Raw genomic sequence first — 21,448 nt, 5'->3', positions numbered from 1 at the left:
TACAGATCAGGTTCTTTGGTATCTGTGCTCTACTTCTGCTGTTGGGTTTTTGGTTTGGGTTTGGATTTATTTTGGTTGGGGTTTGGCTTTATTTATTTATTTTTGTTGGTGGTGGTGTTTTTTGAGGCTGTTCAGGGCTGTGGCCAGTTGAGTTCTGGTCCAAGTTCTCCATCCCTGAATCTCCAAGGATGGAGATGGTACAACCTGTCTGGGCAGCCTGTTCCAATGACTGCCTATATACATCTTGTTTTTATTTCTGTCTAATTCCCCTATTTCAGCTTGCGTCCGTTGCCTCTCGCTCTGTCACTGTCAGAGTCCTGGGACCTGGAGGGAGGAGTGTACTAGCTTTCTTTATAAATCAGTTGTAGCATCTCTAATTTGGGTAAGAAGAGGATTCTGAAGGGACAGTTATTAAATTATTGAAAAAAAAAGAACCTGGTATACTACTAGAAAAGTGTACTTATTGCAGTATTCACAAAGCCTGTCTTCACTGCTTGATAATCACAAACCTCTTTTACTTTTTGATGTTTCTGGATTGACAGCATGTCTTTAAGTTAGCAGCCAGTATGAAAAATCTTTCTATTAGCTCTGTGCTGAAGGAAATGCTGAGTATCTGTGAGCTGACTACTTCTTCTTTCTGATTACAGGTTCATGTTACTTGATTGCCTTCAGTTACTTAATGACCTCCTGAACTGAAGTTCAGAGAACTGAATTTAAGTGAATTTAGCAATACCATAAATGCTATACTAGTACTTACCAAGTCAAAAAAAGGATGGTTACTTCAAGCCTGAATATTTACTACACTTTAAATGTATGTTCCAGTTGTCACTTCTTTTGCGACCAAAGCTGGTTTTTGTTTGTTAGTTTGTTTCCAGAAACAGCACAGTTTAGTATTTTAAGTCCCACTGTGAATAAATATTAAGGTTTTCTTTTCTTTCTCCCACATCTGTAGGTCCACAATACCATGAATTCTCTTCTCCATTTGCTGTAGTTTATAGCAGAACTTTTGCTAGACCAGATTTCCTCACTATTTTGGTGAGGATCTGTGAAGAATGTGAATACAAGTATGGATGGGGTTTGGTAGGTAGCAAGTACTTGAAGCAGACCTACACTCTACTTATTAGTTAGAAATCTTTCTTAGCTAAAGAAAAACATCTCACATTGTTGTCTGGGCTTGAAGTTGTTGATGATGACTGTGTTATATTATCAGTTGGACCAGCTTCCAATTACCTCAGTCAGAAGCTGTTTTTTGGGGAATTTGATAGCACAAACATTTGTTTGAGCCAAAGTTTTTAATGATCTATTGATGACAGGTAGCAAAGAAAGTCTCTTGAGTGGATTCCTGTGGTTTGCCATGACGTATTCAAGACTGCATTTTATCTTGGTTGTGCTCCATAACTGGGCTGAGTTGTTGACTGGGACCCTAAATCTCTCTCTCTTTTTTTTTTTTTTTTTTTTCCACTAGTGGCCATTTATTTCACTGTGAGAGGTTTTTGCATGCACGTGTTTGTCTTCTTCTTATGTCACTTGCAGCAGTCCTCTGGGATCTATTCTAAGCTCTTCCATTGTTGACAATTTATATCTTGCCTGTGAGACAAGTTATTCATAAGTATAGGGCTTGGCTTTTGCTATTATGCTGATGAAACCCAGATTTATATTTCACTTAAACTGGATATTGATTCTGCTGTCTCTGCATTTGAGGCTTGTTTGCTGGACATAAAACTTTAAATGCAACTGAATTTCCTCCAGCAGAATGCAGATAAAATCAAAGTGCTGTGATGGGACTCTCTCCAGCATTTTTGGAGGCACTGAGATTTAGTTCGATGAATCCGGACAGCTTCTTTGGGTCTGAAGTCAGATTTTTATTTTTATTTTTATTTTTTTTTTAATTCTATTGCTGGAAACTTCAGCTGAATATTTAAGGCTTGTAAAATTAGATGCAAAAGTTGCACTTTCAAAAATGATGAAGTCACTTCTGAAATTCATGTTGGTCAAAGGGACTGTGCCCCCTAAATGCTAAGGTCACAATTGTTCAAGGAATTTAAGCACTTTTATTCATCGGAGGCAAGATGTACATAAGCATATTAGTGCTTGATAGGTTTCAGTGGTTTCACTGCCAAGTGAAGGGTCTAGGAAAGATCCTGAGATATACCAGGGGAAATATATTTTGGGTCCTCCATCTTGGACTCTCACAAAGAAAACAAATTATATTTCTGACTTTGGAGAGATATATAGAAAAAAAAAAAAAAAGGGTGCAAAGTCATGAAGATTATGGCAGGACCAAGTACATGGAGTGCAGAATATGTCAGTCCTCTTGGTCACTTTCAGAGATGACAAAATGACACTTGGCTTTACCAGCCTGTCTGTCAAACTGCTGGCTGAGCTCCAGTTTGTGCTGCTTAGTTACTGACAAGCAGCTAAGTGACTTCTTCAGCTTAAAATGGGGTGAAGCTGTTTCTCTGACTGGCCAGTGATGGATAGTTCCCCGTTTGTAATATCCCTCATCTTTTGGCTTCTTTTCATCATTTTAATTCACCATTTTTTCCTGTCACCCTGTCAGAAAGATACACCACAAAGCAGTGACAAAATCAAACACGGTTCTTTCTTGCACTCCATGCTCTCTATCTCCTCTTTGTTTGGAAGAGAGGATTTTCTTGCAAGGTTTTTGTGTTCCCTTGCTTCCAAGTAAACAGTGTCTCCTGCTGTGCAGGCATTAGACTATGAAGCTGGGCTTCAGTTTCTGAAAAGTAAAGCAGACATAACTATATGCTTTCATTGTGGTAATGGCAAAACCTACTGTAAATACCATTTTGCTGAACTATTTTGCCCTAGTACAGTAGGGCACATACTAGGGTGAAGCACTATATGAAACCACATGATTTCTTTTATGAAACCCCCTTCATGCACTATGTTTCTGTTGCTAACACCAACCTACATTCAAGTGCGTAAACAGTGCATTGATGAAGCAAACCTTGATTTTTGTTCATAAAACTATAGCAGGATATTAGACTGGATTTGTTGGCTTCCAAAATTACCAGTGAGACTGTTATATCAAAACTCGTGCAAGATTTTCCTGAGTACATTGTGATTCTGACATATTCAAAACCATGGCAAGCTATCCTTTAAAAAGACATTAGTGTGAGTACCGGGGGAAAATATACTCCAGGGCTGTAGATGACTTGATATGATTTCCTTGATTGTATCTTTTTATTTATGAGGCATAATTTATGACTACTGAAAAGCAAACTAAAATGAGTGATGACTAACTACAGCCAAAGTAATAAATCAGAAGCGGAGAAAGAAGTGGTGATTTTGATCGAATCTATTGAATTAGCTGTTGCCCTTAGCCATTACAGGTATTGGAAAGACCTTTTTATATCTGCTTATCTCTCTCATGGGAACTTGGTAACTATCTCATTATATACCCATAGGAAACAAATTATTTAATTTTCTGCCTTTTTAGAGTTAAACCTGTTTACATCTCTTATTAATTACTGGTGTTATACTATTTTATATGAAATGAGATTCCTTTAGAATTTTGTAATTTTGTGTAAGTCCCAAAGCCCTTGCCTGTAGTCTTTGTCTTTCCCTTTCCCTCCCCAGAATGAGTTTAGTACTTTTATTATGAGGATTTGATTAGTGAAGATGAATAGCAATGGTAAGAGGCTGAAATTATCACAATGCTAGAAGCCCAGACCTAAAATCTATCCTATTATGTGTTTATGGCCTCCCTAAGATGCTGACTGAATGTTGAAGAGGGAAAAGAATGGATTTCAGGATGGGCAATTAGAAAGCACACATTCGTTTACTACCTCCTGGTATCTCTGGTCATGAGTGGACATGATACCTACTGTCCCTTGCCTTTGCTCTGTCCCCATTTGACAACCACTTTTGAAACTTTCTACTTTGCTAATACCTACCTGACACTGCAATGCCCAGATGTGAATACATTATTGTAATGCTGGATGCTAGATTTCTGTAGACAAGCTTTGTGTTCTGAGTTGGGCTGGTATTGCATAAGAAATCCCAAATTACCCAGGCTGCACGTCGGTCAGATCTGATAAGAAGAAAGATTTGTGAAAGCTGCTGCAAATGATGGTAAGAGGGAGCTTGTCTGCGTTTCTCTAATTTTAACTAGCCAAGATTATGGACTCTTAAGGGCAGATACCTAAGTTGTACCCGACTCTTATACTCACATGAAAGATGAGGCTTGGTCTGAGCTTGTGGTTCTCCAGAACCCACAGCACTACCTCGCTACCCCACAGCTCTAGTCAGGGCTCAAAGCTGAGGGTAGGTAGTGACTCACTGATAAGACTTTGTTTTAAGGCAAACAGCTGGGTTCTGAGTGCCTGCAGGAGCTCAGTGGAAGCTGCTGTCACAAACAGAGCTGAGGTCATGTCCCTCACAGAAGCATGATATTAACTGCAGTGTGAAGTGGTCTGATGCACAGTGCCTGTATGGCTTGGTGGGAGTCAGGAGTTGCTGCTGGTTGGCAGTCAGCTGCTTGGCTCCCTGTCTTTTCTGATTTCCTGCAAGCAGGAATTCTTCTACGTGAAGAAGATACCAGCTTTCCTTGACCTTGGAAGTCAGCAGGACAGCTGCCTTCAGATAGGCAAGCTATCACCAGTCAGCACACCTTTCTGCCTGCTGCTTCCTTGCTATGCTTCAGCAGAAGTGAAGGAGAATGAGACCTCTTGGAGAGCTTCTTGTTCTCCATAGGAATGGAGAGAATTCCCTCTCAGGAACTTCCCAGTTGGCCCCTGTGTTTAAAGCTGTAATACCAGTCACATTGTTGGGGCCAGGTCTGAGACACAAGTGTGCTGAGCGGACAGGTGTTAGCCTGCACACAACGTCCTCTGCCAAACTGCTGCTCAGTCTGCTGTGGTTGTGCTTCCTCTTGTAATTGGAGTCATGGGATCAAGCTATCACGTTATCCTTTGGGGGGATTTTGGCCACATACTGCGTTTTCTGCCTTAATCACAGACTATCTGTCTTTTGAGGGGGGTTAATTTGAGTGCTTTATTTTGGCAGCTTCTTCACCATCCCTTTTTCATCACAGAGAGGCTCATCTGCCACATTGGAAGAGCAGTGGGAGTGTAAATCCAGCTGTTTCTCTCCATTCCCATTAGCACCACCTGTATGGAATACATACCTTCACAGATGATCTCCATTTGATAAAAGAAAAGTTATTTTTTTAAAAAAATCAAAACATAGATTCCCCAGGTAAGGACCTGGGGCTTCAAGAGGTGTGCATCAGACACACCTGGGGCACAGATGTGTGGCTCAGAGATGAAAACTTCTCCCACTGTCAGCATGTAGGATACCATGTGTTGTTTTTTTTCCATGTACACCCTGGGGCCATCGTGATTTTATTGCCCTTTATGGGAGAAGTTGCTACTCAGCTTTCCGAAGCTTGAACAAGCTGGGCTGACTGCATTCAGGCTGTGCCCATTTTCTCAGAAATTTCCTTTATGTTCCTCTTAGGTTTTGCCCCTTCTTGCAGTGCCAATGAGACCTGAGGTTGTCCTATAATCATTCCGATGATGGTCTCTTCTTCAGTCTCTTCCAGGAGATAGATCTGTGAAGGCTCACTGATGATGAAAGCAACAAGCTATGTAACCTGTAACGGGACTTCTCTAGTTCTCCAACTGTGTGGGCTCCAGAGAGGTTTCCCCTGTCTGGCTCTACTTCAAAGTGCAGTCTGGGCCAGAGGCCAGCAAATTGATGAAGGATTTTAAATAGTATCATATGTAACTAATTTTGGAGCCCTCTCCTGGATTTTGGGGGCAATGCAGCCATTAGCAGCCATTCATCTTTTGGCAGGGTGCTGAGCCGTGCACCATGATGTCAGACTTAATGCTTTTGGGGGCAGTATATTCAGAAAGTTGAGTTATAAGAAACTTTTGATGCCTTTCTGCTGTCTGTGCTTTGTTATTCAATGTGTCCCTGCCTGTGTGAGGTGTAATTGATTCTTGTTTGCTCCACATGCCTGTGTGCTCTGAAGTAGCCTCTAAAATCTTCTACCATTATGAACAACAGATGATGCTGTTGCCTACTAAGATGTTTACATTTTTATATAAATGCAATAAATATTTTCTGTGCTCTGTATATGTCATGTCTTAGAAGGACTTTACTTGATCCCAAAAAAACTTTTGCAGAAGTCCACACCATGGAATTTCAGATTAGCCAGGCCTTCAGTCATCCATGTTTTTGTGGTAACTTATTGAGGAGCCATGACCAAACCTCTGATTTTAGCAGGCACTCCTCATTGTGGTTCTGTTGCCTCATTGTCTGATTTCTTCATGCTCTAAAATGGCTGAACATGAACATTTCCATCTTCTGTCATTTCTGTGCACTTACTGCTCTGGGTCTCTAAATGCTGTCCAGGATTTACTTGGATGGTGATTTTCCCAGGGAAATATTTATATTGCCATCCATTCTTTTACAGATGGTTAAGTAGAAGAAGGGAACCAAGCTAATGTCAATGCAAATCCAGAATTTAAATCCTCACAATTCCTTTTGAGCTGTCATGGTTGTCTCTGAAGCTGGTGTGAGAGAGTTTCACATTTCTGGAGATTTGCTGGTGGTAATGCAGTTCTGGTGGGGCTGGGTGGCTGCTGTCTGCCCTGCAGGTGCTCTCAGACCATGGCTGTCAGGCCCACCTGCACCTTGGCCTCTTTAGCAGAAGGGCCTGGAGGACAGGCTGCAGGCTCCCTGTCACCTCACAGGTGCCAGGCTAGGCAACTATGCCTGCTTGCACTTGCCCTTGCTCTGCCCAGTCAATCTTTGTCTTCATTATGTTCATGCTCAGGGGAACAGCCCCATACGGAGTGTGAAGCGCACCCCACCCAGGAGCAGGCTGCCCACTAGGCACCTATGATATGGGAAAGAGGGACTGAGGAGGACATCTCCCTCCAGCCCTCAGTGAGGTACCCACATCCAGCTATGCTGCATCCCTGTCTTCTCCAGATTTCCTGGGGTGTCCCATTCTGAGGCCTAATTGCTGTGCTGTGCAGGAAACCTCTCCTCCTAGCTCATCGCTGTCAGTTTTTGTGGGAGCTGGCTTGGCAGTTCAGGTCTGACCAATGCTGCCACGCTCCATGCTCATTAAGGCCACAGCCTAGCATGCAACCAGAGCGCTTGAACTAAGGTCAGCACTGAGTCAAGGCGAGTGGCAGGCTCCGAGCTGTTCTTTCCATATGCGGCAGCTTCTTTCCACAAAGAAATATGCCCCTTGAATGAACTACCGTGGGCAAATCTTTGTAGCAGCTGGGACTTAACTGAGATAGAGGGTTTGACCTACTGCAGTAAAGTGAACAGAGTTTGACTTTATGAAAAGTTCACAACAGAAATATATTACTGATCTCACTGAACATGAAAGTACTCTGGCTGCGCTTTTTATCACAGGGTGTCATCTGTACTTACGTCGTGTTTCACTGGATGATATTATATGTTACTGAGGCAATGGGGCTGTAACTTTGGTTTTGTAATTGGCAGAGCCACAGTCTTTAAAGCTGCTGCAGTGGTTTTTGGCCTTTTTCCTTCCCCAGGCTCCTTGTGAAGTGTCCTGTGGTCTTGGTACTTAACATTGCCAGCAGGAAAGATGCCAGGGTCAGTCTTGAAGACCTCTTGTTTCTAAACCACCTATTTACTTTAAGGCACAGTCCCACCATTCACTTCCCCAGGACTTCTGCCTGGAGTAGATCACATAAGAACATGTTTTACTGTTGTTAGAACTGCTCAGCATGAAAGCTTACTAAGGAATACTTATACTAAAAATCGCTCAGACAGTCTTCTTGTATTGCCATTTAGATCTATCATTCTGATTGATCACTGTGTGGTTGGCTAATATTGAGCCTAATTTAACCCTATATGCTCACGCATCCATCTATTCTGTCTATTGTACCTGACATTCTACAAATTACTTACTCATGCAAATGACGACCTAAGGCAACCTTTTATGATATTCGTGTTTAATTATACAAATGGTTTTTGATAAATAAGATTATACATCGTTCCATATGTTTATTCACTCCTTGATGAAAACAAAATTTAATTTTCATGCAGATTTGTTGGAGACTGTGTTTAATAAGTGCTGAGTTTTATGTAGTCTGCAGATCACTCTGGTTTTGGGAAGCTGACAAAATCAGTAGGTATAGTTCATAGAGACATGTGTTTTTTAATCAGGCCTAATTCAAGCTGCTAAATTTTGAAATCTTGGAACTGAAACCATTGTGTTTGTGTTCATGCAATGAAGTGAATGTTGTGAAAATAAATGAGTTACTGATTTACTTTGTTTTCAATTGACTTTGTTTGTATTCCAGGATACTGAAAATGTTTCCAAATGCAATACAATAGTATTTTAAAGAGAGCAGTTTCTATAAAACTTCGCAGTTTTAAAAAATAACTAGAGTTTGACTACTGAGATTCACTCCAGGTGAACATAACTTGGATGGCAATGGTGCCAGGCAGTTCAGTCAGGGGGCTGCTTGCACACGTGAAGGAATTGTGTAGAAGGGAGACAATAGCAGCAGGACTGGATGTCAGTATTTTTGTTCAGATTTGTTTGAAAATGTTATCAGTGTTGATCATAGCTTCTCAAGGCATCCTCTTTGCGTGGCATGACAAAGACAGTGGTGGTATTCAGGTATGTAGGAGATATGTGAACACACACTGTCTGAGACACAAGATCTGCTTCTTTCCTCTCAGCGCAATGATGGGAAATATTCGTTATTTTTTTTGTTTGGAAGTCACTGGATAAATACAGGTGCTGGATAGCTGACGAGACATTTTGCACTGATGTCATTGTGCCGTGTCTTTCTCAGTGTTGCTAAAGCTGCTGCAGCACTCTAGCTAATTGTGGAGATTTTGTAGGCTTGGCTTCTTCACTGACAGTTCTTTGTTCTCATGTGCCGAAGGTGTGGTCGGTGAACTCAGCGGGCCGGACACCGAGCGGCTGGTCCCGCTGCCGGACGGGCCCTGCCCCTCCCGAGGGCCTGGGAGCTCCCCTGTTCCACATGGTGGCATCCACAGTGGCTGTGGTGAACATCAACCCCCCCCTTAAGCCAAATGGGGTGGTCAGCATCTACAGGCTGTTTTCTAATGATACCAGAGGGAATGAAGTGGTGGTGAGTATTGTCGAAATTACCTCTGTATTTCCATTTGAAGCTGTGTTTTCTAGCTTTAACAGCTTTGTTCTTGCTAACAGCTACTGCTGATTGCAAGTTTTCCTCCTCTTCTGTGCTCCTTTTGTTGCCTGCTCTGCAATGCTCTCTTCTGGCCAAAGTGGGCCCAACACTTTAACTCAGCTAAATGTGCTTTTCAAAGAATTCACTTCATCATTCAAACCTTTCTGGCTTGGTAATGTGCTGTGACAATGTGATGAGAATGCAAAGTGTTCTTTTAGGGGTGGCTAACCATCCAAATGAAATAATTCCAGACAGCTCCTGCCAGTCCAAGTGGTGCAGGTGGGAACTGTAGCCAGTAGGAAACAGTTTTGTGCTTTGGGCAGCCTACAGGTTTGAAGCTCTGAAGAAAAAGCTATACCTGAGTTGCTCTTAAAATATTTCTTGCTGGTAAGAAGTATTGCATGGTAAAGCACTTAAGAATAATGAAAGTAGCCAGATAACTTATTTGTTCTGTGTCTCAGCCTAGACTGCATTAATGATAACTTAATGTTCTTAATGGTAACTTCCCTGGGGCAGATCTTAGCTGTTCAGCAGATTTCAGTAAACCATCTCTTTAAGCAATTCCTCATTTTGGTGTCTGTGCCAAGTAGAGGATTTAAAACCCCAGCTGTGGAGTTGGTGTCTTCTCTAGCTTGGGCATTGCTACAGTGAAAAGGCCCATAGGAGAGATTCTGGAGGGTTCTGTGTGATCCTCAAGGGTTTCCTCAATTTTAACTATGCCTATACTATGGGTTTTCATTCTCTAGTGTGGCCATTTTGGAGGCAAAGCATAGACTTACATGTGTGTGGTAGCAGATGATTGCTACTATTTCTTTCTGTTCGCCTGAGAAGATTCAACAGATGTGAAGAGACTGCAGCAACATGAGTGATGCTTTAGTAGGGCTGAGATGTGGCTTTTCTTGAGACAGAATCTATTAAGTGTCCAGACATGATAGGACTCAGCTAAGCTAGGAAAACTTTGAGGCTTCATTAGAGTTATAAAACTGAGAGATGCGAGGAAAGGCTAGGGCTGTGCAAGGTATCTAGAGTAGTTACCACCAAATCAGTGCAAAATACTTGAATACTTCTTTGTGTCTAACATTATCTGTTTCTTTTTTACAAAAAGTAAATGTTTATATGGGCCTTTTGCCCTTGTATCATCTTTCTCAACTTGGAAGTGCTGGAGATACCTTCCCAGGCCATCAGTTCTTTTCATGAGTTTAAGCTGCCTACTGAATGTATATTATACATTTATTTCTCCATGCATTTATTCCTCCCAGTGCAACTAGCCATGTCCAGGTCTGATTCAGCCAACTCGTCTCCTCGGTCTTCCATCTCCATCCCCTCACACCTGCCATGCTGCTGTCTCATCTCTAGCACTGACATCAGGCAGTACTACATGCTTTCCTTTGGTTGCTTAACTCATTCCTTCCTATTTTCTGCTGCACTCTGCTAAGTCACAAGCTGCCAAATGGGAGCGAATGTTGTCCATTGTTGGTGCTTTCTACGTATGTTGATTACAAATGACTACAGCAAAGATGTGAGGTGGCAATTCCTGTTAGCAGTTTAGGAACAAAGGGCACCATTTCTGTCAGGTCTCCTGTGCTAGTTGTAGGAGAGTTTTCTAACATGCTTGTCCAGCACCATAGCCGTTTGACTGCACAGCCGTGGTGTGCTGGCCCTGGGCTCAGAGGTTCCTACTGGAGGTGGCACTCTCCCATCAGGTAAACTGACCCACGAGGCACGTGCCTATCACTCTGCCCAATGCTGTCTCCTGTATCCAAGCCAGGGAAGCTTGTGAGACATGCACGGGTACTTACCATCACACTTATCATGGAGGCATTTTCCACATTCATTTCTTTTTGCTCCAGTACCACTTAGCCCAGATTTTCTCCTTAAAGGTTTGCAGTTTCTCTGTCCCTGAGAATGACATTTGCAAGTTGGCATACAGAGTTTACAGCTTAACTCAAGAGGTCTGCGAGGCCAGTGATGGCATGGTCTTTTCCTTTGAACAGTGCCCTTTAACTTTGTAATAGGAGGAAAATGACTGCAGAGGTCCCAGTGCATAGCAGCTGCATTAATGTCAGACTTAAAGGACATGCAGAACCTTGTGGCCATCATCTTATGGAGTTAATTTACCTCGATAACTCTTATTTAGTATTTGTGGTGCTTGAAGCTGTGACAAGTTCCCTCTTAATTTTTACAGCTGTCAGAAGGGACTGCCACCCAGCAGACAATACATGGGTTAAAACCTTTTACCACATACTTCATTGGCGTGGAGGCCTGCACGTGTTTCAACTGTTGCAACAAAGGACCCATGGCCCAAATCACCACTCAGCCAGCTCCACCATCGGAGCAGCCCCCCCCGCAGATCCGCACCGTGACCTCCAGGAATGCCTCCTTCCAGTGGAGTGCCCCTCAGTCACCCAATGGCATTGTCACCAGGTAGGAGTGCTGGCAGAGCACGTGTCCTGGATGTAAGCTGTAATCACAGGGCTGAGAGCTCTGGACAGTTGTAACCCATGTTTATTCTTCCTGGTGTTGGTGGTGGTATCCTGTGTGGCCTAAAAATCCAGGAAGTGTTTATGTGCACCGGTTGCTTTTCTCCTGAATGGGAGATTGGGGGTGGAGGATGAAGGTGGAGGAGATGTTGGGAGTGGAGGTGATTGTCTGGCAGGTGTGGTTGCACAGCCAGAAAGTTGTGAGATCAGCTGGCAGCAAAGAGGCAGCAGTATTTTGTAGTTAGTAAGGCAAGGCCACTATCTGATTTGCAGAAGTGTTGATGCCTGTTAAGGCACCAACAACCAACAGATTCATTGTGAGCGTGACTGACAACCATGCTAGTTCATAGGTATCTTATAGCTGGGGCCAAAGTCTCCAAGAGAAAAACTGAGATGAGGTCCAGTCTCTTCTCTGGTAGCCAGGCATACAGCAATTGTGATGAAACGGTTGATTAGCTATTCTGATATTAAGGTTGTTGATTACTCAAAATCTCCACTTTCTTTTCAGCTATGAGCTCCATGTGTATATGGCTTGTCCCCTGAACCTGCAGCCAGCAGTAAAAGCTTGCAGCCCTGGCCCAACTGAGGTGAAGTATACAGGAAATGGACAGAGTGCCAATGTGTCCAACCTCGAGCCTTACACGACCTACAACCTGCGAGTTGTCTCTTACAACTCTGTTGGCAGCAGCGCCTCAGAGTGGGTTGGTTTCACTACAGAAAAGGAGCGTAAGTATGAGAAAAGTTTCAGAGATCAGCATTCCTGCTTCCGATGAACAGGGCTGCATAGTGCCAAACGAATTCTTTGTGAAAGATGATGTCCCCAGGAACTTCGTCTTCTGTGTCCCTGGTCACCTCTGCTGCCCATTCACTCAAATTCTGTTCTGGGGCTTGACTGCTCATTCCTTCGAAAGTATTTCTTATCACCATCTGATATTACAACCTTTGTGCTTGTGGAAAGGAAACCTTTTATTTTACCAAGAATGGGCAGCACACCTTCAGAACATAAAGGTTCAAGTATTACCAAAAGGCTGGTGTGTGGTAATAAACACACTGCCATACATGGTCCCTGGGAAAAGTGGAGCTCTTAAAAGAGACCGATTTTCAAGAATAATCTTACCTTCCTAATTCATGCCACACTCCTTCCTGGGCTCATGAAAGTTTTCCTTGGGTTTCATCTGAATGATTGGATCCTTGCTGACAGTGAAGTAAGAATTTGTTGCTACCCAACCACCACAGACAATACTTTAAATTCACGTAGTGGTCTACATGGAAATTAAATGTTCCAGACCAGTGCAGACAGTCAGAATAGATGTTAACATCAAAACTGAATTTGTGGTAGTCTAACATCAGCTTTTATTGGAAAGATCTATAATGATGTAGCCATAGTCATTCTATAACAGATGAGACGGACATTTCACCTCAGCCTGCCAGGACAGGGCAAAGAGAATATTAATTCTTCCTCACCTAGTCTTGTGTCAGGATTTCAGAATCACCTTTCTAGAAATCCCATTTAAATCAATTGGTACTTTTGCTGAGTGGTTACTAAAAACTACTACTAATGTATTCACTACATTGCATGGATTCTCAGCTGGAAGTTTGGGGCAGAACAGACCATTTTTCTTTAATGTGACCACTGAAAGAAAAAGAAAAAAAAAAATGTCTTTAAATCTAAAACCACATTTTAACAAATTGTTAATGGAAAGCTGTAATGTAATAATGGACATTTAAATGGAGAAAAATCATAACAAATTGTTGAGACGTAAAGAAGAAAAGCATTTGAAAGCCATTTTCTAACCCTTGTCCACTGCATCTACAGCTCTCTTCTTTCAGTCTTGCTTTTCTTGCCTTGCTGAACTCTTCATGCCAGGTCTCCTGAATCACTCTGAAAGTCTCCTTCCTCTTGCCTGGAAGGTTTGGCTTAGTGAAAGGGGGCAATTAGCAGCAAAGTGCAGCTGGACGAGCAGCTTTCTTATGAACAAACCAACACTTAGTGGGTACCTGGTTTAATGGGAAAGCCACAAGAAACAACTACCTCAAACTTAAATGAAGTCTTTGGTCAGCAAGTTGTTGAGCCTAACTGAGGAACTTTTTCTCCCTGAAGTGAGTTCTGTATTTGTTTTCTCTCTGTGGACCATCTGCTCCTGCTTTTCTGCCCCCTGCCCAATCTTCATGTATGTGCGTGATTACACATGTATATGAGACAGGGAGGAAGCACGTGTGAGGAGCTTGAATCATTCAGACCTCTTCTCTCTGCTGTATAATTCTGTCGTGCCTGTTGCCTAGAAATGAGAAATGAGTGGTTTTTTCCTTCTTTTGCAGCACCTCGGTACATGGCTCCATTCTCAGTTCTCAGCAATTTATCTACCATCCACATAGACTGGAGCCGCACTTTCGTGCTGAACGGCCGCCTGAAGGAGTACGCGTTAACTGAGAGCGGGCAGCGCATCTACAGTGGCTTTGACACAGAGCTGTATTTGCCAAGGACATCTGACAAAAGTCAGTTTCAATTTCCTGTGTGCTTCTCTCTGTGAAAGACTGTTGAGCTAAATTAATATTATTGTGTGCTAAGTCTAAGAAATATCTCTCCATGGGCATCCCAAGCTAAGAGCATAGGAGCTACTATTTTTCTTCCTAAGTGGAGGAATGAATGGGAGGCTAAGATGCAGCTCTAGCCAGCTGTGATCTTCCTGTAAATCCTTGCTGAACACTATAGCCAAATTCATTGAACTGCATCTAAGCAGATCCTTAAAACAAAAATACTTGGAGCTAAGCTCCCTCTTAAACATTTTACCTGACTGGGCGAACCCACTCTGGTTCATTGTGAGGTTTGAGCTTTTCCAAATCCTGGAGTTGCATTGCAATTTCACTGTTCAGGGCTGTGCTCTCAAAAAATGTATGGAAATCATCAAAATCGTCAGCACTAGAAAAGGCTGAAGCCTGTTTTTTTTTCTTTTTCTTTTTTTTTCCTAAAACCAAAAAAATATAAATAAATAAACTAAGTCAGCACCTTTTGGAATCAGCCATGTTTTGAAATGCAGTTTCTCTTTCAGAAATTTGCTATGTTTAAAATAGAAGCAGATTATATCAAAAGGGAAAAGAAAGATGGGAAAGAAAGGAAGGAGGGAGGGAAGGAAGGAAAGAGGAATGGAAGGAAAGAAGGAAGAAAAGGAAACGTTTTTAAGAGGTTTTCTTTGCATTTTAAAGGGGTTTGTCATTTACTTTTTACTTTCCTGATTACTGCAATGATGCTAATACTATACTTTTTTGTTGTTGTTGTTTTTGTTTTTACTCAAATGTTCATAACAAGTTTGTATCAGCCATAAGTGGAGCATAAGGAATTTAGGGCACAATGATTAATACCTTGAAAGTTTCCAGTTCCACATCACTGGAAGAGAGAGAACTGAGAGAACTGGGTGTTGGAAGAGGAATACAATTTTTAGCAACATCATACTAGTGGCCACCCTATGATCTGCCATAGTTCATGGTTTAATACCTATGTATAAGGGATTATGGGGCTTTGATCTGGGACTTAGTAGGATTATGTTGGGTTATATGCTATGCCTGCTTGGCTGTTCTCAGAGCAAGCCATCTTTGCTGATGGATGTTGGTGAAAAAGCAGCACCTACAGAATTTTGATGTCTCCTGCTGATAGCATTTTCCAACCTTTTTGCTCAGCCTTTTTGTTTCAAGTGACCTGCATCACTGACGAAGGGAGTGCCATGACACCAGTCATCAAGTACAGCGCTGGAGATGGACTTGGTAACTATGTGAAAAAACTATCTAGCACCTACTGATTTTATATGTTTGTGGTAGAAATTTGATATGTAGTGGATGCCAGATAGGGTGGAATCTTACTGAAGGATCTGTAGTTCCTTAGCACCTTAGGGTATAAGGTATGTAGGTAATGTGCCTTTTTTCCATGAATGGATTTCCATTTATTTGCAACATGATCAGCTTCAAATCTTTTCTCCAACGTTGCAATGTTTTTTGTTTGTTTGTTTTTGTTTTTTAATTTTAGAATCTTTTTTTTCCATGACATAGTGTTTTTTCCTCCTGAGTAGTATCTATTCTAATGCTGACCTTCCTATTCCTCCTCTGTTTGACCATGAAAATGTCCTCTCTTCTCCATGCAACTCACTCACCCCAGCAAGTCCTCCCTACACCCACCACCTCCTTGCATATGCCTATTGATCATCCAGCCAGTTACAGTCTACAGCTTCACCCAGGATATGTTTCCCTAACCAGTTTATGAGAATATCATATGAGATTTCTCAGGACTCTTGCTATAAAGATCCTTTACTCTTTTGTCAAAGAGAAGGAGTTTGGTGTAATGAAATCTCAGTCAGCTCTTACCCACTGCCTTGTAAATACCTACCAGTAAAATGTTCTGTTTTCCCATCTGTTTAGTTTTCTAGGAAGCAGGATTAAGCTTAAACCATTTCTAACAGGCACTGCTTTTAATTAAGTTATTTATTGTTTGAGTTACATTTGGTTCAACTTCTTAAAATAGATTGGCCTTGTCTTAGCAATTGCTCTTTACACCGAAGTTCCCTGATATACCTCCTCATGTTCTCACTCAGTCCTCCTGCAGAGTTTCAGGCAATGCCACAGTAAAAGCATTATGAAATGTTCCCAGTTGCTCTATATCCATCACCTTCCATTGTTCTTTTGATTGCTGGCTATACCCAGAGCCTACTACAAACTGGATCAGCTCCACAGGCAGCTTGCAGTGGAGACTTAGAAGTGAAAATGGTGGGAATTTCTTAGCAAAGAGCCTGGTTACAGATGTAGGATTGCAACTAACCAGGAAATTCTGACAGAGAGATTTCTGATGCTTATGTGGTGCATAAGCAGAGCCAAGTGGCTGTTTTTTTCTAACAGGCAAGAGGAGGAATAAAATGTTTCATGTTGTTTTCTTTTGTATTAATTTATCACTCATTTCTGTTCAGTCTTCCTCCCACTCTTTTTAACTGCACAGGCCTGCTGCTACAAAGTACTGGCACAGTGGTGGAGAGAATGTCCTCTGTCTGTGCCTCTCTGAAATTACAGTAGTCATTTTCACTCTTCAAGGTTACTTGGAGAACCCTTTTTTTCTCACATTCCACCTCCCCTGCCTTTTTTCTCAAGAGCTGCTGATGCAGTGGTGATTTCCAGCCTGAGCAGCAATGCCAGAACTTTAAGCAGGGTCTCTTGAGGGTAGTAAGCTTTTTATTATAGCCCGCTAGCATATTGAACCATTATGCCACCTTGAACATAAGTGCAAATAAGCACATGACGACAAAATGACTTAAATTTCTTCCTAATTTATTAGAGTTGAAAGGGATAGCATATTGTTAAATGGCTTTCTGAAATAACATTCCCTCTCTCCCCTAATTCCTCTTGATTTTTACAGGTCTGATCTTGACAACACCTGGAGAGAAGGACAAAGCAGAGTCCAAAAGTGCAAAATTCTACAATGAGCTGTGGTTTGCAGTGTTGATGGTAGTTCTAGGTTTGATCATCTTGGCTATTCTTCTGTCTTTAATTCTTCAAAGGAAAGTTCACAAGCAGCCCTATGCACGAGACAGACCTCCTTTAGTTCCGCTCCAGAAAAGAACGTCACCAATGAGCGTGTACTCAACAGGTGAAACACATCCGGTAGGTTGGGTAAAACACAATGTTGTGTATCTATCGCATTACATCTTTAGATGTCCCCTCACAGTTTTTCTTTGTCCTTTCACTGTTTTGTTGCCCTCTTAGTTACCAGATGGAGGCTGCTCAGTGTAGGAAACGGGCTATCTGGTTATAGCTATGAAGGTACAGAAAGCCAGGCTGCAGGCACTTAATCCAAACAGATCGCTAGGGCACCTGGTTTGCAGGACCTGACATTTCTGGATGTAAAATGCTTCTGATGCCCTGTGACAAACTTTGGATCTGTAGTCACAGAACATCCAAAGCCACTAATGGCACCTGATGTTAGCTGACATCTGCAGTAGAGCTGAAAAGGCCGTGGCATCCTGTGAGAAGGTAAGTAATAAAATCTGCTTTCAGAGGAACCTGCCGTGTGGTTCCAACTGTCTGTTAGGAATGGCTAGACTGACAGTCTTTTCTCAGGTATCCATGAGCTGTCCCTACACAAAGCAGGACTTAGGGACAGACTCTATTTCTTTCTAGTACCGACCCACCACCCAGCTGGAATGCTGTAGGACCAGCTGCCAGGAAGGTTTAGGGAGAGTGAGTGCAACCAGATAAAAAAGCTAGGAACCTTTACAAAGGGCGTGTGCGTATCTGTGCACATAAAGCCACACTGGCACCACTACAGGGGTAGGAGGAGGACTGCTGAGGAGTGATAAAGGGGAAAGCTTAGTGCCATTTTTATTATGACAAGCTATAACTGTAAAAACCTGGATAAAGTACACATTCCATCATGAAGCAGAGTAGTACTGCTATCCTACCCATTTGTGAAAAGCAAGACAAAAGGAATTTGGAAATTGCTACAAGATTAAAAATTAGAACTGCAGTGCCCTCCTGTTCTGTGCTTCTTCCCAGGCGCAAGCTACAAGGCTATTCTTCTTGTCACTTCTCAGCTTCTTTTCTCTGTGAGTGCCATGAAACAGGATAGTGACTCCTGCATCCTTCACGCATTCTGTTCCTTCTTGTCTCAGCGCCAAGAAGCTGCATCTGTGCCTCAACGAAGCAGCTCTTGGAAACAATGGGATTTCCAGTGTGCCCGTTCTCCTGGCAAAGGCTGAGAGCATAAGAAACTTATTTTATGGGTCTCATGCTTTTGATTCCTTTTCTTATACAGTCTGTCATGTTGTGTTGTTCCTCTTGACTTTAAAATGTCTTTGCTGTTGGCGTGCCCACACGTCCTTTTCATGTTCCTGCCCCTTTTATTTTTTCCCCTGTTTTTTTTTTTTTTTTTTTTTTTTTTTTTTATTATTTTTTTTTTTAATAAAACTTATTTTGGGAAAATAGGACTTTTTTGGGAGTCCTTCAGTTGAAGGACTTACTTAATCTGAGAACTTAGTACTGAGATGCTCTGAAGTGGCAAAACTGATTGTGTTTTACAATTGCCAGTGAGATCACACAGCAAGCAATGCTGGCTGCCCACATAGTACTTGATGACCAGTTAAAGTTAAATTGTGCCTCATCTTTTGCCAGTTCCCCACTCCCCCACATCCTGCTACTCTGTCTCCTCGCTCACTGAGCTGCAGCTAATTCACAGCCTCCGTAAAGAACAGACTGCACCTGCATTGCACCTTTGCTTGCACTAATGCTTTTCCTCCCTCTCTTTAATCTCAGTTTGAGACTATTGCTGACACGTCTGATTCATCGAGCAGTGTCACTCTCAAAAGTTACACAATGCACTTTGAGGTAGAGTTGTTAGCTTGCAGAGTTGCAAAACGTGTGCTGTGCCAGATGACCCAAAGAGCACGCATAAGGGCATCTTACTTATCCTGCATGTTTTGCCTGGTGGGTAACTGGGTTTTTCCTGGTTGTAGTAACTGACCATAACTGAGCAAAAGAAAGTCTGCTGTGGAAGTCTGGACTGTCATTCAGGTAGTCAAAAATCTTTGGACCTGTGCCTGTTGACTAATTATATATAAAAAAAAAAAAAAAAAAAAAAAAAGGAGAGGAGACAAAAAGTCAGGGCAAGCCCTGCTTTAGAGAGTTGTTGTTAGTTTTTTATTATTAATTTTTTTATCCTTTTGAATGACATGATTGTCTGCGAGTGGGGAAGGGTTCTTTTTAGTTGTTGTTCTGTTTGTAACTCTGCATGATTTTTGTGGCATGGCCTTCTCTGTTCTGCTATACTCCTGCTTTTGTTTTGTTTAGATAAAGTGTTTGAAGGCCATGCCTTGTGTATTACAGTTGCTGGTTTGTTTCTTCCCACTAGGGGCTAGAAGATACAAAAATTCCAGGAGCTGGTTCTCCCACAAGCAACCGCGGTGTCCATAATGCTTCTAGGGCACGGCGACCAAGTCAGAGCCAGTTAAGTCGCACGTATTCTCAAGCCTCCCTTCACCGTAGTGTCAGCCAGCTGCTTGACATCTATGACAAAAAGCCTCTTGTTGACGATTCACCTTGGGATGCCATTATTCGTAATCATCGCACTGGTGGTCGTGGCTTGGTAAGGACTCCTCTTCCTCTGTGCTGTCGCTGTGTCAGCTTCTAGTGATTGGTTTGTTTTGTTAGGATCATGTAAAGGTATAACTCTCAAAAGTCCTTGGATATACAATCAAAAGATTTAGAAGGATATGGTCACAGATTAAATCTTTAAAATCCTTTTGAGTGAACCACATGGAGCTGGGACAGGGGAGGATCAGGCTGGTTGTCAGGGAAAGGCGCTGCACCCGGAGGTGGTTAGGCACTGGGACAGACTCCTCAGGGAAATGGTCAAAGTCCCCAGCCTGATGGAGTTCAGGAAGCGTTTGGACAACGCTCTCAGACATAGGAACAGAATCAATCTCAGAACAGAATCTCATCTTAGTGTAGGGCAGGTTTTGCTTACATTATGGTTTTTTGTCTGTTTTTTGGGGAATCCTGCAGGAAGCCAGGAGGGTGACTGAATGATCCTTGTGGGTCCCTTCTAACTCAGGATATTCGATGATTCTATAAGTTCTCCCTCCCTGTAATAAACACTGATTTCCTTACCCTCTGTAAGGAGTTATTGTAAACCTATTACTTACCATGAAAACTAGCTGCTTTGGGGTCAGATACTTTGAATATTTTGGTTGATGCTGTGAAAAAGGGGAAAACAAGTAGAAAAGTAGAAACGCATGTAGGCTGTTTCAAAAAACATTTCTGGGGTGCGGAGAAAAAATTGAATGAACAGAATCTCATTTTAGCATAGGACAGGTTTGACTTACATGACTTTTTTTTACCCCTCCTAACAGTATGCAGATGAAGAAGATCTTGTCAACGTCATCAAAGGCTTCAGCACAGTCACCAAGGAACACACTACATTCACCGATACCCACCTCTGAAAAACAATCACCTTCTCTAGAAAATGCAAAGTGGGTAACTTGCCAAAAGCAGCCTGCACGGACTTTGGGAGAGGGGATATGGCTGCCATTTCTGCATCCCACACCCACTAGTGAAGAGATAGAACTGTTTGCTGGGGGTACTAGTTAGCCTATTCCCACCATCTATAATTGTATAGTAAAAATTGTGTGTTAGCACTGATGTCTCAAAAAGGTATGAGAACAGTTTGAAAACCTGTAAGTTACGCAGTAGTAGAGGACTGTGGAAGTAGAGGCACTCATCCTTGTCTCTCATCCGGCTTTCGCAGCTGAGGAGGGTGTGTGGTGGGGCAGGGGTGCTTATATGGAAAATCTTGTACCTGTCCAGAAAAACTGTATGTGGCTGAAAGGGGCCTTTGTAGAAGGACAGATGTGTATTTATTTGACCTAACAGAGCTCCACCACAAAACTGTGTTCATGCATTAGTAAATAAACAGAAAATGAAGGAATTCTTATGGATTTGCTTTACCTTTTGCCTCTCTGCCTCCCTCTTCCTTACCCCCTAGTCTCAAGTTTAAAAAAAAAATAAAGCAAGCCATTAATTAATATTAAACTCCAAGCATACTTTTTCCAAGGTAGAAAACCTCCTAACCCACCCCCTGTTAAACAGTCGCTGTCACAGCCTTCCCTTTTGCTTACGTATTGCTAATCTACAGGCAATATAATTTGTTCAACACCCACAGTGAACCAGGAGCAAACATCAAGCCATCAGCACAGCACAGGTAGGAAATATCATGTCAAAGCACTTGTAATTGAGAATTATTACACCATGACA

The 21,448-nt window shown here is 42.2% G+C and overlaps 1 protein-coding gene across 1 annotated transcript in view; it reads left to right on the top strand.

The window, feature by feature from the left end:
- Positions 1–21,122, top strand: part of USH2A (usherin) — a 417,498-nt gene extending 396,376 nt beyond the window's left edge. Inside the window, exons 65-73 of the mRNA XM_084512774.1 lie at positions 8,919–9,128; positions 11,374–11,612; positions 12,177–12,394; positions 13,988–14,164; positions 15,344–15,427; positions 17,061–17,305; positions 18,953–19,024; positions 19,548–19,781; positions 20,548–21,122. Coding sequence (XP_084368900.1) covers positions 8,919–9,128; positions 11,374–11,612; positions 12,177–12,394; positions 13,988–14,164; positions 15,344–15,427; positions 17,061–17,305; positions 18,953–19,024; positions 19,548–19,781; positions 20,548–20,637 — 1,569 coding nt within the window. The 3' untranslated portion in view covers positions 20,638–21,122. The remainder of the gene's footprint in view (positions 1–8,918; positions 9,129–11,373; positions 11,613–12,176; positions 12,395–13,987; positions 14,165–15,343; positions 15,428–17,060; positions 17,306–18,952; positions 19,025–19,547; positions 19,782–20,547) is intronic.
- The last annotated feature ends 326 nt before the right edge of the window (positions 21,123–21,448 follow it).

The sequence above is a fragment of the Aythya ferina genome, assembly GCF_964211825.1.
Source record: "Aythya ferina genome assembly, chromosome: 3".
Classification (NCBI taxonomy): domain Eukaryota; kingdom Metazoa; phylum Chordata; class Aves; order Anseriformes; family Anatidae; genus Aythya; species Aythya ferina.
This window is presented reverse-complemented; position numbering and strand designations above follow the sequence as displayed.